The following is a 27,306-nucleotide window of genomic DNA, read 5'->3' as shown; positions in this document are numbered from 1 at the left end:
TGTGTTTCTGTTGATATGATGTCTGTGTGTATTTTTGTACTCAAGAAGATCACTACAGTGTGTTTCTTTAAACTATTTCATTCATGTAGGGCTTTTTTTTTTTGCTGTTGGTATGGATTTTGATAGGAATATTATTCCTCTGGTAGAGATACATTACATTAAAACAATTTTATTTCTTACTCATGAGTGTAGCACCAACTGTTTGTCCATGTTCATTTTTCATGGGCAGATCAATAATTTATCTGTATTTGCGCCAGGATTTGATAGTCCAGTTTTTGTAGTAGAGTTACAGTTAAATGTTATTTCACTAAGGTAGTGGAATAATGACTGGGAACATCATCCATGTAATGCAGATAAGGCAATACAAATACTTTCAGGTTATCTTTAATAGTTGGGGTTTTCCTGTGTCCACATTTTTCTTGTGTATGTCAGTTTTTTCTGTCTTACTGAATAAAGACAGTCAGTTTCGGCATTTTGTCTGAAAATTGTGAAGCATTGCTACAGCTCATTGCTGTGTAGGTAATTTCTTGCCCAGAGTACAGGTTTTTTGGAACTCAGATTTTCCTGTTAAAGGAAATGATGAAATGGAAGAAATGAAGGCGTACTGTGTACTGTTGCATGCTGATAGCCACATTAAAGATTCTTCTTGCCAGAATTGCACGGTATCATCTGAGATGCTGCTCCTTATAAGCAGATAAAAAGTCAAGTTGAAACACCAGCTCTTACAGCCCTTTCCTTTCAGGGAAAGACTCTGACAGAAGTAGCTTTGATTCCACCATGTATTACCTTGTCTGATCCTTTCTTCACCACATCAGTGCCCTGATCAGTCCCAAACCCCAGTTGTCCCAGGTTTAGTGTGTAGCAGCTTAACCAGATACCTGCTAGATTTGGACTTTTCCCTAAAAGTACCTGGGTCTCAAAGAGTAGTTCTTACTCCTTCCAGGTTTATTTTCAGCATTTCTCCTTTCTCTAGGAAATAGTTTTCTCTTGTTAGACCTCCAAATCATCTGGGACACTGAGCCAAATTGGTGCTTTATATCCCTGAAGTCCCTTCTAATGAATTCACTCACTTGTGGGATCTGCAAAAGTAACAATCTACTGTTCAAGCAGGGCATGCTAGAGGCCACAGAACATGGGGATCTGCTATTCTGAGCTAATGTTGAAAAGATAAAAAACTAGCTTTTGTATTGTTGACCAGATGTTGACATCTCTGTCAACAAATTGTTTTGAGAACAGCAGTGAAAATGCTCTTCGGAATGAAAGTGTCCACTCAGGAGAGAGGAAATACATTAGCTTTGAGCTTGTGTTTTGGAGTTTATTGTCTGCACAGGAAAGATTTAGGTACAGCTTGGACACAGAAGCCAAATTGTATTTTGAAAACAATGATGGCTTACCAGTGATAGTGTACAGTGAGTTCAAAACCAAACCCCCTTGTCTGGTAAAATACAAAGCCTGAAGTGTGCTTCCAGGCTTCAGCTGGAGTGCTTACTGAAGGTGAAATGGTGATATGTCTTGGCTGCCTCCCTCCTAATAAATTAGATGTGCCTGGGAACATTCCAGGCACCACGTCCAACTGGCTCAAAACTGCCTTGACCATACTCTTCAACCCTTAGCTAGTAGAGCAGGGGAGCTGCATCTGAACTGCCCAGTGTGAGTGGGTCCTGATGGTGTGCGGCTCACAGACCTGGAATTGTGTGGGAGAACAGTAATTGGCATGGCCTAATGCTGGGGAATGTCCTAGCTGCTTTCTAGCCTACATGATCATGTTCCAGGGCCTGGAAATACTTCCAGACAAGGCTTGACTTAAGAGTACAGATGTTAGTCCTTGATTCCCCTGAAATCTTTGGGGACTAAGGCATGGAAAGGACTGTTCACGTTGGATGGGATTTTGGATGCTTCAGAAAGGTAGATTTAGGAGTGGGTGATCTCTGTTTATTTTGAGGCAGTAATTCTGCACTACTAAAAATCTGTACCTCTGTCCTACTTTCAGATGGTTTTAGTGGTGGTTAAAAAAACTTTCAGAATTCAGTCACCTTTCCAGTGCTACCTCTCAGGGATGAGTAGACATTGCCTCTGTCAGGCAATGGCTTGTGTATGAATGAAAGTACTGTGGCCTTTCATGGAAGTACTGTGTATGAAGTATGGCTTTTAGGGTTGTGAGGAATTTTATTTTGATCTGGTGCGCGTGTGTGTGAATATTAAGTGTCTTGATTTATTGCCTGGGTGACGTGGTGAGGGGATGTTCTTGCACCTTGTAGGCAATGGATCTTTTATGTCAGCGGGAAGTGGAGAAACCTCTTTATTTCTTTGGATATTTCTTTCAGCAAACAGTAAAAGCTTTGTTGAGCTGACTTGATTGATCATATAAAATGATTTCCTGCAGGCTCTTCTGTGTTTGATTGTGCATTATTGGAGTTTAAGTATAGTCCTAGTGTAGATGAGCCAGTAAAACACTGATACTAATCCCAGCTCTAAGCAGATACGCGTCCCAGAAGATAGCATGTCGTGTAAACCAATGACTATTGGAGCAGTTTTGCTGCTCTAACTGATCACTTTTCTGTGCCTCCTGGCCTGTCCTTCCTCCATGGTGTTTCGAGCTTCATTCCAAGCTGTGGCTCTGTCACACAGTCTGCTTCACGATACTGTTTGTCTTTCTGTAGGTTGTGGAATATGCTGTCAGCTTTGATAGTTTGAATATTTATAGAGAGAAGAAGTTAGCAATATAAAATACTGTTCCTGTTCGTTGTGTTTTGTCAATTTTACTTCTGCATGTGCTGTCTTAAAAGCCTTGTGAACCAAATGCATGGCCTGTCATGCTTACACCAGTGATGCACCCCACAGTTTTGGGAACATGTAATCTGTGTGACAGTGTCAGCTTTGGAGCACTGCTTTGTATGAAAGATCCATTGCTCAAAGGTAGCGAGCTGTCAGAGCTCACTATGTCAATTAATATGCAGCAGGCTTTGTGTCTGCTGATTGTTCTTCTAATTGCATGTACAGGATGATCTGTCTTACCAGCAGTAGTGATGCATATTTAAGGACACAGTACAGTGCAGAGATGCTCCCTGGTGTCCCACAGGCTGCCCATGTGTCTTCAGGGCAACTACTTCAATCCTTGCAAAGCTTCTGGTGGCCCACTGTTCTTTCAACATCTTAGGAACGTGGAAAAGAGAGGCTACAGGCTCTGCTGATGCAGCTATGGGCAGGATCCCTCGTTGCCCACTCGTTCTGGAGAGCTGTGACGCTGCTTGTGTCCGACATGGATGCAACTTGTTCGGGATGGTTGGCTTTTGTGAAGAGCTGGATCTATGCCAGAGAATGGGCCTTCATCTCTGGCTCTCTGCTGCTCTCTACTAAGCAAAGTCATCTAGTACAAGATTTTACTATTTTACTTGTGTCTATAATCACTAAAATATCAAAAGGCTGCATTTTATTTAACATATTTATTTGTGATAAATGCAGGCCATTGCCACCCACACTTACATTCTCACTTCTCCTTTGTAGTGCTCGTATAACTACAGTGAATAGAAGAGATCTGCCTGAAAAGTAACTCAAGACATGTATTTTCAGCCGTATTTGTTCGGTCAATAGTCAGTTTATTGATTTGGGTTACTTCTCATTGGCATGGACATTTCAGCCTCCCTGGGATGGCATTAGAAATGAGGTGTGTGGTAGAGGCAAGAATGGAGCAAGATGCATTCATTCCCTTCACCAGTAGCCAACACTTCGGTTTTATTAGAACTCACTGTGGAGTTGAGGTGGTTGTCAGCCCTGAAAGTGGTTTAAAGTCCAGTGCTGTGCTGTCTGCTCTTTTGTTTTGCAATGCTAATGAAGTTTCCCTGTGTAATGAAGAGAAATAAAAACACCAACCTCACTTTTCTTTTCTGAAGCACTCAATCCAAACTTGAGTGTATTGGCTAAACTTGGTAATTTAGATTTCAGTCATAGCACTTATATTTAAAATCAGAAGTTTGGTGATCTTGGGCTCTTCCTTTTGCAAATTTTTCAAGCCTGTTAATTTTAAAGGTAATGTAGCAGCCAGCCAAGCTTCAGGCTGCATAATTAGGAAGCAGAGATTCAAGTTTCTTGTGAATCAAATTCTCTTCATTTCTGAGGTGTGAGGTTTAGTTGTATGTTACTTCTATAAAATAAACTGTCTGTTTTCAGTGGTCGCTGAGCAAGTATGTTATAGAACCGAGCTTCATTTATGCCTCTGAAAGTCTGCTGCCTCTTTACAATCCTATGTTGTTTTCTTGCTTTGTTTAAATCTTCCTCTGCTTTAGTTTGTGCCTATGACTGACTATTCCTTTATCTTTGTTGTCGTGATCTTCTCCTTGAACCAGTTTGGTAAAGACACAGTTGTCTTTCCTTTTCTCCTGCTTGATTTAGCAATTAAAATTGTTACTCTGTAGTTGAATCTCAAAGTACTACACTGTAAAACTGTGTTAAACGTTCTATGTTTCATATACTGTGTGAAAGAATATTTAGCTGTTTAATCAAGGAGAGTACAGAAAACAGTGAAGTATCACCTATAATGTGACTTCTTCAGTGTCTGAATTTTTTGTTTTTTGGAATAGCAACAAATTAGTGCGTGAATGGAAAATGAGATTAATGCTGAAGTGGTGGTACTTGAACTTTAGATTGTGATGTTCAGTTTTGGATACACATGGCCTTTGTTTCAAGTCTTAGGGCAGTTTATGTTTAGAAACAAACAAAAACAAAAAAACAAAAAAACAAAAAAAAAAAGAAGAAAAAAACAACCCAGAAACTACCTTTTAAAATTGAATTTTATAAAGAACTAGGCTGAGGAAGTTTTGCGTGTTTTAAGGAACATTGCAACTGTATCAATTATTTAAAACCGGAGAACTTGTTCACCTTTAAAAACATTTATCATTTACCTTGAATCACTTGTTCCATTTTGATAGCCTCCTTCATATAGAAAATATAGCATGAGATGTCAGTTTAAATGCCAGTCTAACAGTGCTCTATCTTCTATGTGAAAGGAAGTATTCTGTACATTTTTCCATGTTTGACATCATGGTGTTTTGAATAACCATGTTCCATATTCATATCAATTTTTTGTTTTTGTTTTCAATTTATGCACAGCACTTGCTCTGAAATTTGGGGACTGAGTACACCAAACACGATAGATCAGTGGGATACAACAGGCCTTTACAGCTTCTCTGAACAAACCAGGTGAATATTCTGCCCTCTCTCGCATCATAAAAATCTTGTGGGAGGGATTGGCTTTGGAGGGTCTGTAATGGGATGCTTTAGCTGTAAAATAGACTAAAATGATTCCTAGGCCTCTCATGGTGCAGCATTTTGAAGTATTTCCTTGCCAATGTAGGAATCAGTGTGTTCACAGCTGATGTTTTGACCAATGAAACTCTTAATTCTACAATTACTCCTTTTTCATGCCAGTGCTATTGAAAGAATGGGAAGACTTGTTAAATGCAAGCTCTAACATGATTTGGTATTAATATTAACAAAGTTGGAAAACGTAATTCTTTAGACCTAATCTTACAAAGTGTTTAAACTGCTTTGTATGCCACAAGCTTTCCGTTAAATCTTGCTAATTGGCTCAGATACGAGCTACTAATGAATTGTTTGTAAATTCTTTAGTAGTTAATGGTGGGCAAATTCTAAACAGGGTCTTTATTTTTTCATGTCACATTACTTGATTTGTGTATTGAGGTTTGTCTCCCATCCCATAACAATCATAAACATCTGCATTTGTGTAAGCATATGCAGTCTGTCTTAAAACTAGCAAAACGTTTTCAGCTGGTAGCAAGGCAGATGAAGTGAAGAAGATAAACTGTACAGCCCTTACAAGATGTGCATTCATGTTTTTTTGCATTACCGTTATACTGCCATGTGGATCACTTGGGCAGCTGACTGCTTATAGGCTTATTTGCAGTCCTGTGGGAATTCTTATGCTTAAAACCATAAAGCATCCATGCCACAGCAAAGCCTTGAGGTGCCTTTAGCAGTGGAAGGGTCCATTAAGTGTGTGATTTTTGTTTTTAACAACTGTCTTCTGCATTTAAAAAAAAGTATATGAAGCAATCATTCTAAATACTTGGTTGGATGTAAGTGGCTTTTAATGAACTCTAAATTCACTGGCAATAATTGGAGCAGCTCAAAAATAAGTTGTCATTGCTTGATACTATCATTTTCATTGCATTTGAAGCCTTTTAACTAGAGTGTAAATGTCACTAGCAGAGTCAATGCACTGAATTCTGAGAAAGAACTAGCCGTGTGTGTGCTCTGTTGCTCGAGTGACCGAGGTGGCACGCAGTCTGTAAACGCTTCTCAACATCTTTCCCCTGCAGATCTCTCGATGGCCGTCTGCAGGTGTCTCACCGCAAGGGATTGCCACATGTCATTTACTGCCGCCTGTGGCGCTGGCCAGACCTTCACAGCCACCATGAACTTAAGGCAATTGAAAACTGTGAATATGCTTTTAATCTTAAAAAGGATGAAGTATGTGTAAACCCTTACCACTACCAGAGAGTGGAGACACCAGGTAGGAGGACTGCTTCCGACTTTCTGTTGCAGCATCTGTGTGTGCTTGTTCAGCATAGTGTTTTAAATGAAAAATAAGAGAAAGGTCCTCTTGATAGAAGTGCAAGATTCTTAGAGATACAGTTTTGAGATCATATCCCTGAAAGTTTTTAATAGCAAAGTTACTGAAAAATTCTTACAGATTTGTTTATAAACACTTCCAAGACTGCTAGCAGTTTCCAGCTGGCCAGGTGCATTTCAGACTGAATAGGACAAAAAAGTTGATTTACCTTTGCTAATGTGGAATAGTATTACTTAAGGCACCTCAGGAATCCCATCTCTTCCAGTAACTAACTGTGCAAATGTAGTATTAGCAGTGCTGAGTTCCAGAAAATGTCAAAACATCTGACGAAACTGTTAGGTCTTTTAGATTTATTTTCTTCCCTTTAGCTCACAGAGTAGTGTATTTTGATTACCAATGCTTTTTGAATTTTGCTTTTCCAGTCTTGCCTCCTGTGCTTGTGCCGCGCCACACTGAGATCCTAACGGAGCTGCCGCCTCTGGATGACTATACTCATTCCATTCCTGAGAACACTAACTTTCCAGCTGGGATTGAACCACAGAGCAATTACATACCAGGTATTTTCTGAACTCCCACAGCCTGTAGACAGTGTGTTCTCACGTTGTGCCACTGGAACAAAGATGGTCATTTCATCCGTGTAAGTGATCAAATTAACTGAAATACACACCAGTAAATTAGATTTAGTTGATTTTGTGTATTAATTCCAATGGAAATACCTAAACACTGTTGTTTGCAGAACATGATCCTGTGTGAAACCATATTGCTGTCATTTCACAATAGCTTACTTGGTTTCATTAGCTTATTTAAGATTCAGAATGCTAATAAGTGCAAAGTAGATCTTCACCTTATGCTTTAAGCCTCTTCCACAAACATACAGGGGTTGCCAAATGCTGTGCATTGCAGGTTGAGTAATTAACTGATGCTTGATCTCATCATATGTAATATGTGGAGAAAACCTTTAAGTTGCAAAGCAGTGACTTAAAAAGTGTCTTGATCTGTAGTTCACATCAGTAATGGTCTGCTTTAGCTTTTTGTTACTATTGTGTGCATACAGTTTTGTCTTTTTGGTATGAAAGAACAACCTAACAATATTGAACTATTAAAGAATTTCTCCTCCCCCTCTTTGGCCCTTTTTCCACCCCAGAACAAACACCAATGCTAATCTGCTGCACCCAAAACCTTGTTAACCCTCATTGAAACATAAAATCAGTGACCTTTGTTTCCTGCCCCAGCTTCCTGTTCGTATCTCTTCAGGAAGTTGCCTGGAGTGTAAAACCAAGTAAAGCTGAAGTTTGCTCATAAATGTTTAATACATTCATTCATGTTACAAATAAGCTGAAAATTCACATCTGGAATCTCTGAAAGAATGAGATGACTGCCCCAGAACTCAAATATGTGCAATGTAAAAATTGTACCTACAGGTGTTAAGCAGAATGTTGCTTGTGTTTTCTTTAAATATATCCAAGAATTGAAATGGCATTAGACAATCAATTAATTTGACTTTTCTGTTTAATTTTGGCCACATGTGTTGCCACCTTTATAGAGCAATTTAAAGTGCTAGAAGTTGGTGTTGATTTCTTGTGTGTGCTTTTTTGACTGAAACTGAAGGGTTTTGATAACAATTGCAAACAACTTACTGGAAAGCCACCTTTTGCAAATCCAGTGCTATGGAAATGAGCTAAAGTAGTTATTTCCAGGAAGTTTGCTCAGGGTGATTGTAGGAATTCACATGATCTTCACATGTTTATGCAGGTGATGCCATGAAGATTTTTGCCTTTTCTTTTATACCCCTGTTATACCTTTTTACAGCTTCTGTATTCCTAGTGCTTTTTGCCTACATTCTTGGACTTGTTTGTCAAGCTGAGAGACTAAACACTTTAGAGGCTTTGTAGGTAGGGGTTAGTGTGCCCCAGACCCCAAGGTCCTCTCCAGAGCACATGCTGTAAACTAAGATAGAACCATCCAGGGGAAGGCTCCTTGGGGAGGGGGGGGGGGCTCATTCAAGCTTCTCATTGGGGAATTTTTGATAGATATGCTAATTAGTAAGACCTATAGCGTTATACCAGATCTTTTGGGGGTGTGCATTTGACCTGGACATAGTGCACCTAAGGATCCTTAAAATAAATACCAAGGTAAAATCCCTTTTCCCCTTCTAACTGTGTTTGACTCCTGATTTTAAGACCAGGAGAAGGCATCACAGGTAACTACACCTCCTTCTCTTTGTCACTGACACCCTCCTTTTGCTCATATCGTGGTATCTTACTTTATTTGACCTTGCTGACTTAATCTGGAACGCTTGGCTGGGCTCTGATAAGCCTTATTTCCTTGACAGCCTTCTTCAGAGAACCGTTTTCTTTAGCTGTAGGGCAGGCTCACATCTGGTATTTGCACCCCAGTCCTGTCTCAGTACCTGATCTACAAGAGAGCTTGGTGATCATGAAAGGTGCAGGATGGCCTTTGGGAGCTGCGTGTTCCAGCTCAGGTTCTGGATGGGCTGAGCTGCATCGTCCACGCTTCTGGCAGCGCTCAGGCTCTACTACAGATTGTTAGTACCCCACCTGAGTGTTCATTTCCAGCTGTGTGGTGCTCAACCTCTGACCCTAAACTATTAATAGTACTAGGTGGAGTAAATCTTCTCTGCTCAGGCAGAGGCTAGACAAGGAAAATAATCCGTGCCAAAGAGCCTAGATTAGCAGCTGGAAACAGGAGTCATGGGCTGGATTGGAAATGTGTATTGACTTTTTGCCACAGCTGTGGGCTTAACTATAGCAAATGATTTGGAGAAGGGTGGAGTCCCTTTTATCACAATGAATGCTGTAAAAATCTTCAAAATGGGTATGATTTTTGTTATCGTATTTCGTACTAGTGAAGATTTCCCTTAATTGTCCTTTTAAATTCTCACTTGAATTTTGTCACATCTATATTTAGCACACAGGATGAATCAAAGATAAAATTCTCTCAGTTCATTTTAATTTAATCAACTGCCTTAATCTAGTTTCCTCTCACTAATTTCCTTCTGATCTCATGATATTGCAGTACATCTCAGACATGATGTTTGTTATAATTTTATTTTATTTCTTAAGCAAAAAGGCTTTATCTTTAAATTTCTGCTGTTTGGTAATAATGTAATTAAAGGTGTTTAATCCCTGGAAGTTTCAGGGACAATTCTAAAGTGATTGTAGAGATAGTTAGCTTCAAACACTTTCACTAAAGAAATGCAGGTTCTGCCTTTAATATGTAGGAAAAGACATTTTCCCAGTTCAAAGAAAATTATTTCCTGAAAGGCAGTTGGTTAACTCGTTATCTGGATTACAAAGAACATTTTGAATGGAGATGATGTACATACATACTCTCCTGGGTTTTGAAGATATTTCTGAGGAATTAGACACAGTTTCTGGTATCAGAACACTTCAAAGTTGGTACTGAGTTTACTTCAGTCTGTGAAATTCTGTCTTTAAAGAAAGCTGGTTAAAAGAATTAATGGTAGTTTTAATAGAGTTTAGAAGTATTAGTAGTAGTAATAATAGAACTTGTGCAATGTTCTAAATTAATACAGTTACAAATGAGTCAAATCAGCAGTTGGGTATTGAAGAAATACATGTTTGGGGACTGAAGTGAAAAATAACCTTTAAATTTAACAACTTCAATAAGGTGTGGGAGGGTATCTGATCTGATGGTTATCCTACATAAAGACAGCTCACATTTTTTTGTGGAAGTCACCGGATGGTTTTGTTCATTTGTAATTCTACTAAATACTAAATATGAAAGCTGTTGATCACAATTGCAAAATTATTACTCATTGTAGTGACAGTGTCTTGTCTTAAATGGAACAAACAAGGATTCTGGTAATTATATAACACATTTGAGCAGTTGAGTGACATACAAGTGAAGATACATTTTACATACCAATAAGGCAGGTAATGTGTTTGAAGTCTTACTTGAAGAAAAAAGAGACAGCAAAATGACATTCTGATTCAGTGTTCAGGTGTTACAGAGCTCATGAAGATGTGATGGCAAAATGCACAAGAGTTAAATCTTACAGAAGTTTTCCCAGTCATTCTACAAATTGGTGGATTTTTCTTTTTTTAATAGAAACACCTCCTCCAGGATATATCAGTGAAGATGGAGAAACAAGTGACCAGCAGCTGAACCAAAGCATGGATACAGGTAACATTTATTTTTCATAACTTTCCAGGCTTTGGATTACTAGCTGTGATTCCTCTGCATAAGGGCATGAATTCAGCCCAAAAGATGGTCACAGTTTTCCTCTGTAAAACCTGGTGTTTTCTGCTTAAAATACCCCTTTCAGTCCTTAATGAACAAAACAATTTTTTGCCAGAGAAATGCTTTTAAAACATTCTGTGACATATTAAGTATATTACATTTGTTTCGTAACAGAAGTATACAAGTCTAATTAAGACTTCACCAGAAAGCCTTAAAATAGATTTTAATAGCTAATTGGTTTCAACCATTCCCCAGTAAACAGGTTCATTGAAGCAAAATGTCTGTTGGCCTAAACAAGTTACAGACAATCTGTGTTCTGAGAACCTGTCTCTAATTGACAAACTTACCACTTCTGCCATTAATTCTTGCATGGAAGGTTCTATGGCAAAAGTAGCAGCATTTGTGCCTTTGTATGTAAGAGTTTCTAGATAATGTGGTTGACCTTAGACTTGGACAAAGCACAGTTAATGTGCTGGGTAAGAACCTCCTGCTGAGTGTTGGCAGACATGAGTGTGCTTGGTTAGCTAATGTTAGCAACCATTTTCAGTAAGCTGGAATCAGCTGCACCAGTTTCTGTAAGAACTGCAATATTTTCCCACTTACGTGACAATAAATACCTTAATTAAAACAGCCTGACATCAGCAGTCACTGTAGGAATGTTTCTGTGAAAGTCTCTGTATTTTGCTGTTTTGTATGCAAATTGTATTGTAGGGTTCATGTTTTTCTGAGTTTTTAATCCTCCTTCTGGGAAAGAATTATTTCCTCAAATGAGGAAATCTAGCTTGCTCTTTTCTGGAGATCATAGAATCGTAAATTACAGAATGGTTTGGGATAAAAGGTACCTTAGAGACCCTCTCTTTCCACCAGGGACACCTTGCACTACCCCATGTTGCTCCAAGCCCTGTCCAGCCTGGCCTTGGACACTTCCAGGTATGGGGCAGCCACAGCTTCTCTGGGAAACCTGTACCAGGGCCTCACCATCCTCAGCATAAAGATTTTTTTTCCCAATATCTAATCTAAATTTCTCCTCTTTCAGTTTGAAGCCTTTCCCTCTTGTCCTGTCACCACCTACTCTTGTAAACAGTCCCTTTCCAACTTTCTTGAAGGCTCCCTTCAGATACTGGAAGGTCTTTCTCAAGATAAACTTTCTCCTTTGAGAACAGATATGTCTTCTCTCATCCTCTCTTTCTTACCTGCTTTTTCACTGAATTTGGGAAGACACTACCTTCTCACTGGATAAGTGCATAAATAATGTTAAAGAGTGTGCACGAAGTGAGAGTTCTACCAAATACAATGCTAAGTTAATTGAGTCTTTATGAGGAGGGGTGGGTTCTCAGAAGTCTGGAAAATTGAATGAAATCCTAATTCAGAGTAAGTGTGTGATATTCCAGAAAACTGAGGTTTCTTACTCTGAAAAACTTAAATGTAAACCTGATTTAGATAATGGTTATGCCTACTGATCTGAAATAATGAAAACCATTTGCTCTGAAACCTGTCTGTCTTGCTTCAACAGGATCTCCGGCAGAGCTGTCTCCTAGTACTCTCTCTCCAGTTAATCATAGCCTGGGTAAGCTGGAAATACTTACAATTATTTCTCTATGTGTGGTGACACTTCATTATGTATGTAATTACTTTAAAAGTGAAAATGCACTGTAAGAAATTAAGGGCTATATTAAGAGGTGACTGTTGGGTTGGCTTCCTGATGTTAAGTATGATGGGGCTGGGTTAATCACTTGTTAACAATTACTGTGTTTCTGTACCTGTTGAGCTCCCAGCAAAGAGAAAGAGTGATATTTTTGTGTGTGCAAGAATTGCATTTATAAAATAAATAGCTTAAAGGATGTTTGCCTGTCCATAATGCTGGCTAGACTTGCTGTCTCCCTTGTGTGTGTGCTCTGCTGCTCTTCTCATGTACTGTTTCACCTATAACCACAACACAGTTGTTGCTCCCACATTAGTAGCCCACCTGCTTTGATCCGGTGCCATTGCTGTGTGTCTGTGTAAGTGCCTCAGGAAGATCAGATTGCCATGGGTTTGTTTAAGGAATGGTGACAGGATGTGACAGGAAAATGCTGTTCAGAACGCTGAGTAAGTAATTAGGGTAGGTAAAAAGGGGAAGCAGTGAAGAAAAGACTGGAGATACACTGGGAAGATACTGCACTCTAGCAGGGGACAATGAAATATCTTAGAAGTACCTTTATCTAAAGAGATAGTGTAATACAAAAGAACGTGATTTTCATTTTTTTTTCCCCCTTTTTGTTGTTCAGTGTTTGATACTTTAATCTTTAATGCTGCCAGAATGTTTGCAAGCTATAGAAAATGCAACAGGAATGTCTCAACGTCTGGCGCTCAGAGCACCATTAGCTTAATCATTTTGCCGGGCAAAATGCAAGTACTGAACTAAATGAGCTGTGGTCAGATTAGATCACTCCTTCTTCCCCTCCTCCTTCCTTTGTGTGGAAGATTGAATTCCATTCTGTTTACTGAAGTAGGTAAAAAGGACAGCAAGCAAAATATAGTTTAAGTAGTTTGAGGAGACTACTGCTTTCATTTCTGGGAGAGACAAATAGCAGGGTAGATCGATCTACATTCAGCCTCAAAATCTGTGTTAAGCTTGGTTTTTAAAATTTTTTTTTAGACTTGCAACCAGTTACTTACTCGGAGCCTGCGTTTTGGTGTTCAATAGCATATTATGAATTGAATCAAAGAGTGGGAGAAACCTTCCATGCGTCTCAGCCTTCCCTGACTGTAGATGGCTTTACAGATCCATCAAATTCAGAACGATTTTGTCTAGGTCTGCTTTCCAATGTAAACAGAAATGCTACAGTGGAAATGACAAGGCGACATATAGGTAAAGATCTCTGATCTTTTAACTATTAAATTTCATTTTGTTGGTTAAATTATCTGGGGTGATCCAGGTAGGATGTGTGTTGGGTTCCTTTCACCCTTGTGCAGCCAGCCATCAGCCTTATATTGTATCTCAGGGCTTGTCAAGGATAGTTTGGTCTCTCTGGCTGAGAACAGAAGTGGAAAGACACAGAGTCACTGCTTCTGAAATTAGGGAGAAATGTAGCATCCTCTGCCACTGAAGCCAGTTTAAATTGGGAAGAGATGTAGTGATGTCTGGAGCTGAAAGGAGCTGCCTTTCCTCACTCAGTAGCCCCTAAGCTGGTGGCAGCAGCAGTCACACAGCTGTCACGCTGAGAGCAGCACAGGAGGAAGCCACTGCTGTATGGCATTCCTGTTGCTCACGTTGCTGTTCTTGCCTTCTGGAAAATGATGATGCACCAAAGCATCCTGGGGGGCAGATTCTTGGGTCCCAGGCTCCTCAATGGGCTGCTCTGCCCTGGGCAGCATTTATATTCAGAATTGAAATTTAAGCTTTAATTACAAAATATTAACATGTTGCTTAGTTTATTGTAGTTTATAAAATGCAGAATGGACACTGACAGGATGAAATTCTGAATTCTTTTCTCAAATGGGAAAAGCTGCTATTGAGAAAAAACTATTGTTGAGAGCACATTGTTTTGACATGATTAAGATTTTCTTTGTAACAGTTAATCAAGAATGTTGTTTTCCACAACACAGTGTCTTGACTTTGGGTTCTTCAGTAAACTACCTTCATTCTTTTTTTTTTTTCTGGATACTTTCATTAGCAACACTTATGAGATTTTGTTGTTGTTGTTGTTGTTGTTGTTTTTACTTTCAGTAAAATTTCAACCTCTTCAGTAGAACTGAACCTTTTATGCCAAGTCCAAATGCCAAATCCAAATGCTCATCTTAATAAAATTTTACATGTGCAGAAACGCAGGCTGTGCCTGTGCTGACTGGTCAAAATGATCAATGATGGTGAAAAGCAAGAATCTCATGAGCCCTCACTCTTTGATAGAGGAGCTCACATTTTGTTTGAAAAATTGTTTTAACAAAAAAGGCAAATGGAAACTACGGGCTATAAAGGGTCTGTTAATTATAAATAGTTCTCTCTGGGAGATCAATTGCACATTATTTACTTTCTGCTAGAAATAAACCACGCAGATTTTTTTCCACTCAGAGGGACAGAACAAAATAACAATTTAAAAGTGGGCAACTGGGGGTTTTTTCTCAGGGTTTTTTTTTTTTGTAATAGGGCTAAATGAAATCATACCGTTTTTGTATGGGGGTGTATGCAGTAGGTTGTGAAACTGTGGCTGCATGTAAGCAAGAGTATTGCAGTGGTGATCTTGTGTTTTCTCTTTTGACCATAGTGGCCTGTACTGCTTCACATACAATGCTTTAATATTAGCACAAGTTTTAATTCTGTTTTAATGAACACTGCTTCTGAGCTTGGATTTCGTTACAAGCCATTATTTGGCTGGAAAATTCTCTTTCACTTTTGACCAAAAATAATTCTGCTTCTCCTTCATATATTGTGCATTCGTGGGAGAAAAGTGCAACTTAATTGTGTTCTGCTCCTGCTACAGCTGTTAGCACAGCAGTGAGGTTCTGTAGATAATTGATTTCTGTTTTTGTTGTAAAGAAAAACCTTGGCCTTCTCTGAAAAATAAACTCCCTTTTTCCCTAATCTGCTAGTGTCATAACTAGAGTTCCTTTGGATTTTGCTACAGGGAGGGGAGTGCGTCTGTATTACATTGGCGGAGAAGTTTTTGCTGAGTGCCTGAGTGATAGCGCGATCTTCGTTCAGAGCCCCAACTGTAATCAAAGATACGGCTGGCATCCTGCAACTGTGTGCAAAATTCCACCAGGTTAGTAGCCTACCAAAAGTCTCGTGTGAAAGTACCCAGTGGAGTTATTCACTGAAGGACATTTGCATTCCTTTTTTGTAATTTCTTCATTGATTCAGTCTTCTGTGTAGCAAACACAAATGTATTCACTAACTGTACCTTTTTTGACTCTTCATAGGATGCAATCTAAAAATCTTTAATAACCAAGAATTTGCTGCTCTTCTGGCTCAATCTGTGAATCAGGGCTTTGAAGCAGTTTATCAGCTTACTAGAATGTGTACCATAAGAATGAGCTTTGTTAAAGGATGGGGGGCTGAATACAGGTAAGAAAAGAAAACCCTTTGTTCTTAAATTTAGAGTTAGTTATTTTTGTTCTTTCACTAGTATACCATTTCTGTCTGGCTTGAAAGCCATACAGAATACTTACACACCTCTTGCTGCTATTGTGGATATGCTGTCTGCAAATTGAACCCATATTTTCCTTTTTTGTCTCCCTCAGCTATGGAACCGCTAAGTTACAAAGTCCATAAACTGATTTTAGTGTTGCATTGAAGCCAACTGTTGAGCAAGGAGTGTTGTCAAAGTTCCGTTCCCTTGCTCAGTCCTGCTGGCTTGCATGTTGTGGTGAAATCCATGACAACATCTTGAAGTTTCACAGTTTGTGCTGTGAGATTATTTGCTGTTTGTTAGACCTGCAGTCATTTTGGTCTCTGTCCTGTTCTGCAATGTAGCATGAGTTCCTTAGGTTTTGATGCAGGATGGGGTGGTGGTACCCAACGGAGAGACTTGCAGTGCCTATTGCAGAATGAAATAGCTGTGGAGAGCATGCATCTAAGGGATGGCAAGTATTTTGGAACTTGTAGTGGAAAAAGCTTTGCAGGAGTAAGATGACTGTTTATGTAGTAAAACTTCTAAAAACAGTTCTTTGAGTGGAAAAAATAGCACTCTATCTGCTTTTGAATAGATTCCAATTGTATTCTCTATTAGCACAAATAAAAAGCTGTAGTTGAGGACAGTGCCTGTTTTTAATGTAGTATGGAAATTCAGGAAGAAAAGGAATTGACTTCTAACTGAGCAGTTTTAAAGATTTCATTATTTTGGAGAACTGTAACTGAGGTTTTAAACAAATCTCTTAAGCCTCTCTAGAAACTGTCCTCTGAAGGAATGAAGTCTGACCTGTCTGTACCCTAATGCAGTACATAATGATTTTTTTAATGCCGTATAATTTCTGAAGTTGAATAATGGCATGTAGGCTCCACTTGGGTTGATTCCTTTATCTGCTCTTGAAATACATACATGTAAATAGCAGTGCCAGTATGTGGGGGAGGTTTCTCAGCTAAATGAAGCCAACTTTGTAATAGTCTAATGAGATGAAATAAGAAATTTGAGTAATGGAATAAATTGGTACCTCTTTGTTAGGAAGAGGTACACAAAAAATCTGGCTCAGGTTTAAAGAGCTATTGGATTTGGCTCTGGAGGAGTATGTATACACTTAGACATAATTAAATACAGCATTCAAATCTGAGCAGAAGAAAGGCTTAATCAGGCAGATTATATAGAAGCATCTTGAAGTGAACAGAGTGTAAGTGCTGGTTTAAAACTGTGGGGAGGCTTTTGTTAAAGTTACTTCTGAGTGGGGAGAATGTTGGTGGTTGGTCTATAAACTGTTTGTAGACCATAGGATTGAAAAAGTGCAGTAGTAGCACTGCCAAAATAGCACAAAAACTGGATGCTGAGTAATACTGAACTAGTTTCTTTGCACCTCTCTTTTAGATGATGCTAATAAATTACTGATACACAAAGCTTGTAAATATGCTGCAGTTGGGATTAGAGCAAGAAGAGGTAGCTCCAGCAAACTCAACCTTGAATTTAAATTAACGTAGTCTGACTTGTCAAAATGGACCAAAGAACACTGTAAACCCCATCACTCTTGTTAAAACCTCCATGCTTCGTTATTATCATAGAACAGGCTTGGACAAAGGCAAAGCATTGCTTGCACTTTAGGCATATGTGCATAAATGTGCAGGTATGGCAAGGTAATACGTTTTATAGGCTTGGTAGACAAAATACCTTACAAAGCTTTTTGCTGTGTTACATGTTGGCCCAAATTGGGGATGGTAGAAGTTTAGAAGGTCAGATCACCAGTTAAGTGTTCATGTTCGTGCAGGAACTATCCAGATCCAGGATCATCTTTTAGAGAAAGTTCAGTAGAGGTAATTAGTGATCTTTGAACTGGAAGTCTGTGGGCTGAAGAAGCTGAGTTTTTAGCTTTAAGATGGTTGCTTAGTGACTGTCAGTATTTAATCAATTTTTGCCAGCCTAGTGCAAAGCCAGGGTTGTTGAACAGACCCAGTTGTAAAATTTTGAGGAAGTGTGTTGTGAAATACATCGTAGGGGAGTTTACAGTGGTGGAATAATGAACTTCCTTTTTTGGGAGAGGATTCAAGAGTAAATGGAATTATATTTCCTGTGGTTCAGACTTGTTTTTCTGTTGTATCACTTTGTTCTGGCATAGGCATTTGGGGCTAAGATAACTGTTTTGTAGAGTGCTGAAAGAGCACAGACCCCAGCTGCTGTCTTCTCCTAGAAAATGTGAAACTTTTGAAATCAATCTTCACTGTCTTAATCTTTCTGCCTTTTCAGTTCCTCTGTTTATATAAACATCTTTCCTTAAAGCAAAGGACTGCAGTGCCAGCTGTAAAAATGAAGGAGCTGGGTTTGTGTCTGACTAATCTGCTGCCTTTGAATCTTGGGATAGCTGGAATTACTAGGAAAAACTGGCTTAGCAACAACAGTCTTGCCAATCTAGTTAGGGAAAACTCCCATGCCTGGAGTGGGTGCAGTGAAATAACAGGATTTCTCAGTCAGAGTATGTCCAATACTGATTTCTTTACTTTGGAGATGAGAAGGAAGATGTTTGAATAACAGGTCTCTGAAACAAAGGAACATGGGAGAGAGAATGAAGCTTTCATGGTTGTCAGTCCTTCCAGTCCTTACTGGAAGTTGCTATATGGTGTTTAATTAAGGGCTTCTATTGTGGAAAATTATGGGCAAGTTAGTATAGAAGACAAGAGAAACACAGTATCTGCTTCAGTTGTTTGTGTGAGGATGTTACAGTACAAAACACATACAGAAGTGTAAGATTACAGGAAATCAGAGATAAAGTTTGGTGTTCTTTTGAGATACCGTCAGTTAGCAGAGTATAACCACACAGTGTGTTTTGATACAGTGTTTCTGACAACATCTACCAATTTCCTTATACATTTGTCATGTCATTTTCTTCAAAAAGCCAGACCTTATGATCACCATAGCATTGTGCTATTTTGCCACCTGGCAGTGCAGAGCCAAGGGTTTTTATTCTATATTTCTCAGTAGCTGTCTGTAAAATTCAAATCCAGTTATGCATGCAGACTCCTGGAAGGTTGAGATACAGCTGCACACAGTTGTTTGTGGTGTGAACACTGCATTGGTTGGACAACCTTCATTTCTTAATTTCCTTTTAGAAGTCAGGCGCTTGGTGTGGCACTTGAAGGAAATACTGCTGTTACTATTCTCCAGAGTGGAATATTCTCTTGATGTATTATGGACAAACATGTAATTATTGATGTGTCTTACATAAGTGAAGTGCTTTGGAGTTTTGAGGCTTTTTTTTTTTTTTCCTGGAAAAAGTTTAGTAACAGTTATAATAATGGTTACAGATTTTTATATCTCTGTTTTTTCTCTGAAATGTATTTATTCATATGATGCAGAATTTGTGGCAGCTTAACCTGCTTTCTGGCTGTAGTGGGTTGACTCTGGCTGGATTCCAGGCAGCCACCAAAGCAGCTCTCTCACTCCTCTTCACAGCTGGACAGGGGAGAGAAAATGTAGCAGAATGGTCGTGAGTTGAGATAAGGACCGTGAGAGATCCCTCACCAAATACCATCGTGGGAAAAACAGACTTGAATCAGAGTTACTGAATGAATTTATTGCTAACATAATCAGAGCAAGATAATGAGAAGTAAAATAAGACTTTAAGCACCTTCCCCTCCTTGCCAGCTTGCCAGCTCTTCCTCCTCCCCCAGCTGTGAAGGGAGGTAGGAATGGGTGTCGTGGTCAGTTCCTCACATGTTGTTCCTGCCACTGCTTAGGGAGGAGTCGGAATCCTTCCCCTGCTCCAGTGTGAGGTCCCTGCCATGGGAGACAGTTTTCACATGAACTCCTCTGGTGTGAGTCTGTCCCGTGGGCAACAATTCACCATGAACTTCTGCAGTCAGGTGCATCTCTGCATCCTGGTGCCCTCCATGGCCTCAGGGGCACAGCTGCCTCACCATGGGCTGCACCAGGGGCTGCAGGGGAATCTCAGCTCTGGCACCTGGAGCAGCTCCTGCCCCTCCTCCTCCTGGCCTGACCTTGGTGTCTGCAGAGTTGTTCCTCTCACATGTTCTCACCCCTCTCTCTCTGGCCACAATTACAACTGGGCAACAACTTTATTTTCTTCTTAAATTGGTATCCCAGAGGCATCACCATTCCTAACTGGCCCAGACTTGACCAGCAACACATCCATCTTTGCAGCTGCCAAGGATGGACTCTGCCAGACATGGAGGAAGCTTCTGGCAGCTTCTCACAGAAGCCACCCCTGCAACTACCAAAACCTGGCCACCCCAACCCAGTACAGTGACTTTTCCCTATTCTTTGTTTTCTAGGCGGCAGACAGTAACAAGCACTCCTTGCTGGATTGAGCTTCACCTGAACGGGCCTCTACAGTGGCTGGACAAAGTATTGACTCAGATGGGTTCCCCTTCAGTTCGCTGCTCCAGCATGTCCTAAAACTCTCCTCTCTCACCAGTGGGCTAAAAATCGAGTCCAGTCAACAGACTTAATATAACAGCTCGTCTGTCGTAGTATTTGTGTGTGGTCCCCATGAACTGTTTACTATCTAAAAAGGTTTTTTAAAAACAAAAAAAAAAAAAATAAAATGAAAAAAAAAAAAAAAAGAAAAGGAAAAAAAAAAGAAAAAACAGCACTTGAGGTCTCATCAGTTAAAGCACCTTGTGGATTCTGTTTCCTATACTCTGATACTAGATGAAAATTTAGTGTATAGAAAAGCCTTCTTCAGAAAGAAGGGACAGTTCTAAAGACTCTTTAATGGTGTTTTTTATTGGGTATATAATTGAGTGTCCTAATGGTTATCAATAACATGAATAGCTAAGTATATATACAGATAATGTATCACAATCTCAAATATCACGATATTGTGCTGTTCTACATTTTAGTTCCCATAAATAGTCATTTTGGTTTTTTGATTGGGGCAAGTATCCCATAAAATTCCAAGACTTTGCTCCCTTATTCTTTTATATTTTTTTTTTATATAAGCAGGTTTTCAAGTTGTCCTAATCATAAAAAAACTTTCCTTATAGAAAAGCTTAATTTTTTGCTGCGTTCTTAAAGAAAAAGAAAGTCCCTCCATTGGAAGGGAAAGAAACGTCTTGAGATTCATCTGTGAAGGCTTAAGACACTTTATATACTTAATGGGGCCTAAAGTGAATTCATATTAAAAATTCTGAGTATCCATCACACTAGCAGTTACTTTTTGATACCCATCTGAGCTGATGCATCTGTTGCCAGCAGTATTGCTGGCAGTGCTGTAATTTGGGACTTTTTTTGTACCTTGAATCATTGAAATGAGTGGTTTTTCTCATGGAATGGGAATTTACCATGGCTTTGGATATTTGATTAAGTGCACAAGGTTATTGGCTTAAACCTTACATCTGTATTTTTTTCATTGAATAAGTCTTACCCCTTCCTATCTGTATTTTTTTCATTTTTTTCATATGTCACTAAAAATAATGGGGTTTAGTTTTTGGAGCCATATACCTTGAGAAATCATTTCCTGGGGTAAGCTAGACTCTTTTTGTTTAGGTTTTAAATAGATGCAGCTTCTTAACATATTTCAGTAACAGAATTTAAATTTCTTATCTGAGTCGCTTCTATAGTTTACTTACACACCAGATCATATGCATTCATTATGTCATAATGGGCCTTGTTATTAAAAGTAGTTGCTTCTGCAAAACCTCTAGGATAGTGGTTGCTGAGGTATGACCAGCGAAGGAGGACTTCCAGGTTCTTCATGACAGTGCATGTTATTGTGAACCCTTGGACACTACAGCTGCACCATATTAAAAATATTCTGAAATATATTCTACAAATAAGTCTGGGTTGGGGCTGGGTTGGGAAACTGTATAGAAGGGTTATTCTGACTTGAAAAATACACATCTTACTAACAATCTTGTGATCTAGCTGTCTGTCATTCTTTTGTTATTGTGGCAGTAGCAGGATTGCCTTTGTCTGTTTTTTTCCATTGTTTCATCAATTACACTAGTTCTGTACTTCGTAAGTACAGCTAGTGATAACTTAGCTTTGAGAACAAAAATGTGGCCAGTGTTACAGCTTTTAATCACTTGACTGAATTGATGATAGTGATGGATATTTTTATGCCATAATGACTAGGGCATAGAAGCAATACCAAAAATCAAGCCTTGAAAAAGTGGGCCAGACACCTTTCAAAAATTGGCAAAGCAGTTACCAGTTTGTGCTAGTTTTACCAGTAGACTAATGTATTGGTAGAACTTGTGAACCTAAGAGATAAGCTTCATGCGTGTTGCATTTGCCTAATATGTGAATACACTAATAAAAGTTTTAATTCTCACAATGGCTGTTTGGTTTTTTGTTGTTTTTTTGGGTTTTTTTAAAATTAATTAATTGCTGTCTATTTTTTGGTTGAAGGTTAGAAGTTACCCTAACCCACCCAGATAAATGACACAAGTGTCCTTCATGTGGTGGGTGGAAAGGTAGAGTTTAGATATTAATACCACTTTCCATGCAGCTGTTGTGGAGGTTCTGGGTCTGTGTGTGTTTGGTGGTGCAGACTCCTACTCCTGATGGAGTTTATTGAAGCAGTTGGTTTTCCCTACCACAATCAAATTGCATCCTACTATCTCCGGTGTTTACTTTCACCTTTGAGACAGATAAGAGCAACTTGTCTGGGTCAGACTCACGTTTTTGAGCAGGTTGCAACTTGAATCAGTTGGGTGGCCTAATTCTGTGGTCTCCTTGCTGTGGATTTCTGAATGTGCCCAACACTGTGGCAGTGTTAGTTGCTTTGCCTTGAACATTGTAGTAATCTTGACTCTGCCTCCTCGTGGTGGGTGCTTCCAAGGAGAGTGCCAGGACCCTGCAGACATTGCCTGTGGTGCTGCCTGTGTGCAGGACCGTTCTGGTCTGTGTTGAAGTCACTGTTTTTGACTTCTGCTTGTGCCACTGAAATGTTCTGCCATTGCTGCCAGCCACAGATTAGAGGTACAAGGGAACTTAGCTGTATTTGTAATGTTTGCTTGTCTGTGTTCCATTTAAATGCCTTTGGCAGTTCTTTACTAACTTTAACCTACCCCTGTTTCTTAATCCACTGCCTTTCTGACTTAGCCAGTGCTGTTATGCTCTTCTTCAAAATCATGCAGATAACCCCAGCATCTTAATGCAGAATGCCCATTGTATCTAAGGAATGTGACTTCCTCCCTCTCCGGTTCTGCCAAAGTACTGATGTCCAAAATACAAATAAAAAGTTAATTTTTTTTTCAGTGAGGCTATTTTCTAGAATATAACACATAGCAAGCAGGGAGTACTCGAGTGGAGATGCTTTCACTAAAGTATGGGTAGCCAGCTCCTTACCTGTATCAGAGCTGGAAAAACTCTGTACAGACTCTGGGTTGCACTGACTTTAATTCCATGAGCCTGGGTCCTGATCTCTTGTCACTAGCCCTGCCTGAGCTTGATTTTCATAGTATTGCCAAAGCCAAGTGACCAAACACCAGGTAGTTGATGTAAACATCTAAGCCTAAAAATTACTTTTGAGTTGCCTTTTGTCAGCTTGGAGGCGCAGAGTTGACTTTTCTGAACTCTTCCTCCAAAGAAAAACCTGATTTCGTTTATAAGTTGTCTCAGGGCTGAAGCTGTGATAGCAATGTCAAATGCCTGGACTTTTGCAGCTTTAAACTGTGAGAATTGATAGCAGAGTCATCCCCCTTCCTGTTGTGCATGGTTCCTGTTTAGGTGGCAAGCTCCCTGCAACAGGAATTCTCTTGTACTTCATGATTTTGTGTGGGGTCCTTTGACTTCCAGGCGGTGCTGCACAAATCCAGAACACCTTGACAGCTGTAGTGTTCTCTTGTTTTTATTCAGAATATTGTGTTTAACCAGAACTTAACCTCCTTGAGACCAATTGCAGGCAAGGAGAGTAAATAATTTAACTTCAGACTCCCTGTGAAATCGACAGGGAGAGGTAAAATCTGAATTTGGCTGTCTGGTAGCATAGGCTGTTGGCTGAGGGGCCTGTTTTAAGTGCATAAAGTAAATATAAATATCTCCCTTAAAAGGTTCTCTGAAGCTATCAAAGTAGTCAGCTAAGATGTTTAGGAATAATAGGTTTAAACTAATTAACACACAGCTAGAAATCACAACTACTATACTTCACCAAGCTCTTTATTTTCATGTGTCCAACTTCTCATGTTGAAGTGGGAGGGTGTGAAGTTTGGGGGTTTGATAATCATCTGCAGCTCTGAATAGCTGGCACAATGAACTGTGTTTTGTTTTAGCCTTCGAACTTGTCACACTTCGTTGTGGTTACAGCTTTTTTTTTTTTTTTTTTAGCATTGCAAACTGAAAGCTTACTGCAGCTGGGTTTTGAGTTAAAATACTGTGAAATACAGGATTTCACTATACTCCACCCACACAGTGTTCTACTTGAGTATGAAGCACTTTTCTTTTTACCAAAACAAGTTTGACTTGCCTAATTTTGGGGAGGCTGAAGCTTCAGTGCTAGCTCTGAAGCATCATTGAAGTACTGTCTTTGTTAAAAAAATTATAAAAATAGCAAATAACATGCCAGCTGCATTAGTAACTGCTTCTGGAAGGACCTTCTCAGGGATTTAATTTGCAGCTGGTCTGAAACTTTATCACTATTAAGAAAATATTAATGAAATGTGTTTTCCCTGACCACTTTAGCTTGGCTAGTGAATAACTGTCATAAACCATATTAAAGAAGGCCATTTAAAAAACCCTTCAGTCATGTTGGCCCTCTTTTCCATCTCTCTTAGGTAAAAAGCTATCTGAGTAAGGTTGACATTTCTTCTCCTGGGAAAGCACAGTGTGTGGAGCAAGGTTCTAGTCCTGGATTGTCACAGCTACAGGTGCTAGAACCAAGGCTTCAAAGCTGAAAGCAGTCTTTGATGTTGCATTAGCTGTTGTTTCATTAACTGTAATCGGGATTAAATCTAGATAGCTGGCAGAAGAAAAGTGAATGACAACAGATATGTAATGATGTCAGACCTTGGTCCTCTTGATCCTTCTCCGCCGTGTAGAAGATTGAGTCAGAATGGATTTGATAAAGCCCAGTTGCTTATCCTGTTCCTTGTGGAATAGGACCCAAACTGTCTATGGGCATAGACATTCTGGCCCTACTGTTTTCCCAGCAGGGGAAGGTGAAACAAAGCAAGCTTCTGACGCTCTTGATTTTTCTGTTAGCAGCAGAATTTTTGCTCTATTTGCGTGCCTAAAACTATAATAAGGTATCATAAGGAATTTATGTCTCATGAATTAATTGAGCTTATGAGTAATGTGTACCTGAGGCTGCAAATTCAGTTTGATTTTAAAACTTACTCTGCTTTAAAGTCTTGTTTGCTTGCCTTTTCATTTTGAAGTAAAATTCCAAGAACAGCTGTTGTGCACTTAGTGTAGAGGCTTATTAAATGTAGGTTGCCAGCAGTTGCAGTTTATCTTTGGGTAATCAGTTATATATCATAATATCAGTTCATATTTAATCTTGAAGAGGAGTTGTTTAGAAGATGGTCACCTTTGATTAAGGAGTAACTACACAGGGAGGCTGGTGCCTCAAATGTGCATGCAATTTCTGAGGAAACTGGAGTAGAGGCCGGTCAAGGTGTAGAGCCAAGTCCTGGACCAGGGAATTGCAAGCACCCCAGATATCTGCCACACACTTAGAACTCTTCAGAGATACCAAACAGTTGGACAGATACACTGGAATTGTCTAGACCCATTAATGACTTTGAAATGACACCAATGCATAATGACTTTAGAAACACTTCAAAGTCCTGTCTCCTCTTCCATTTGTGTTGCATGTCCTTGAAGAGTGGATCTTCAGAATTCACAAAGTGAAGCTGAGAAAAATGTGTGTGTGTGAGCTGGTGAGATTCATGTGGGGGTTACTCAGTGCAGATTCCCCGGTTCTTTCACACCTGTGTGTTGGTGTATTTTTTTTCCCCCATGCGATCACTGATGGAGTCTGTGGTTAAGAACAAAAAGCCTCAGGCAGCAGAGGTGAGCTTCTTGGGAGAGGGGCAGGATGTGATTGTAGTGAAGCTCTGGGAAGAATCACCCTGATCTTGCTGCGAAGAGATCTGTGAGCTGCAGGAAGAATTACCCTGCTGGGTAACACCATGTGAAGAACAGTGTACTGTCACAGGGCCTGTTGATTCAGGTACAGGCCCAAGTGAAACTTCTTACAGGCCTGAGCCAGGTTGTTCACAGATAGAATTAGTTGTGCTGTGTGCCTGTGCTGTGCTTCCTCATGTGCTTGGTTCCAAAGCTGGCAAAGGTGGGGGGCCTGGGCTGGTCTCCCCTGCAGGCATAAATGGGTACTGATCAACAAGATCCACTTGAGGGCTGAATGAATAATCACTACCCAGGCTGCTGCCTAACAGTGGAAAAAGGACTTTTGCCATGTGTTTTTGTAAGTGGTCTGATGAATAGCAATGGGCATTAAGTTTGGTAGAGGAGGTCCTGGAAGAAAAAAATAATTGTAGTGAGGAACAAATTAAAATGTCTTTTGGATGAAGAGTTGTCAGGCATCTGAGGAGCTCAGCAGCATGTCAGGACTCTCAGGCACTGGGGCAGGCTGTGGGTTGGGAAGCACTGTGGTCACTCTGGAGAGTGTCCACATCCAGACTGGACATTCCTAACAGGATCCAGTTTTGCACAGGAGATGCATCTCCATCATGGAAGTGTATGTTCATAACCCAGCATCTCTGTTGGTACTTAGGCCTGGGAAATGATAACATTAATTTAGAAACAATAATTTCCTTGTAGACAAGTACACTTATCTTTTCTTCTACAGCTTCAGAAGTCTAAGAGTCCAATGGGAAGAAAAACCACAGCAATTAGCAACGCTGCTGTTAGTATTGATGGGAGGGAAAATGTCTTCGTAATGTATTCAGACTTTGAGGTTTGTGCAGCGTACGAAATTAAAATGGGCAAAGAGCCAAGGCTGAGAAATACTAAGGTTTAGTAAAACAGGAAAAGTGGTGGAGCTGAAAAAAAGAATGAGAGGGTGGCTGATGCTCAGCCTCAGCAGTGATACGTGGCCACAAAGGCACTCTGGGCAGCTCCCTGAACGCTCGTGATAGGCATCTGCTCGTTAAAGATCATAAAACTCATTTTCCTTTTGTTACAGCACTGAAAGAGTTGTTGGAGCACAGGAGCAGGTTAAATGGAAATGGGGCTGAGGAGCACAAATCCAGTTTTGCTTCTCTTATTGTCAAAGATAAGGCTCAGCATTGTCTCTTCTGGAGCAACTTGAGTTCAAGACGGAAGAACCGACAGGACTTGTCCTGTCTCCCGGTGGTGACCTGACTACGAGGATAAGCAGTCTTATAAATAAATTATAATAAATACCCCACAACCTCTGTGGGAAGAGGTTTTCTGTAATGTCTGCATTACTTT

General features: G+C 39.8%; 1 protein-coding gene across 6 annotated transcripts in view; it reads left to right on the top strand.

The window, feature by feature from the left end:
- SMAD2 (SMAD family member 2) overlaps positions 1–22,227 on the top strand; it is a 50,423-nt gene extending 28,196 nt beyond the window's left edge. For 3 of the 6 annotated variants that reach the window (XM_032096197.1, XM_032096198.1, XM_032096203.1), the window contains 10 exons: positions 5,107–5,196; positions 6,336–6,529; positions 7,012–7,146; positions 10,682–10,756; positions 11,681–11,743; positions 12,327–12,380; positions 13,452–13,664; positions 15,418–15,555; positions 15,713–15,857; positions 20,220–22,227. In XM_032096197.1, the coding sequence (XP_031952088.1) occupies positions 5,107–5,196; positions 6,336–6,529; positions 7,012–7,146; positions 10,682–10,756; positions 11,681–11,743; positions 12,327–12,380; positions 13,452–13,664; positions 15,418–15,555; positions 15,713–15,857; positions 20,220–20,343 (1,231 nt within the window). In that variant the 3' untranslated portion in view covers positions 20,344–22,227. The remainder of the gene's footprint in view (positions 1–5,106; positions 5,197–6,335; positions 6,530–7,011; positions 7,147–10,681; positions 10,757–11,680; positions 11,744–12,326; positions 12,381–13,451; positions 13,665–15,417; positions 15,556–15,712; positions 15,858–20,219) is intronic. The other 3 variants (XM_032096201.1, XM_032096199.1, XM_032096202.1) reach the window with 3 other exon arrangements.
- The last annotated feature ends 5,079 nt before the right edge of the window (positions 22,228–27,306 follow it).

This window comes from Corvus moneduloides, chromosome Z, assembly GCF_009650955.1.
Source record: "Corvus moneduloides isolate bCorMon1 chromosome Z, bCorMon1.pri, whole genome shotgun sequence".
NCBI lineage: Eukaryota > Metazoa > Chordata > Aves > Passeriformes > Corvidae > Corvus > Corvus moneduloides.
Note: the sequence above shows the minus strand (reverse complement) of the source record. Positions and strands in the feature narration are given on the sequence as shown.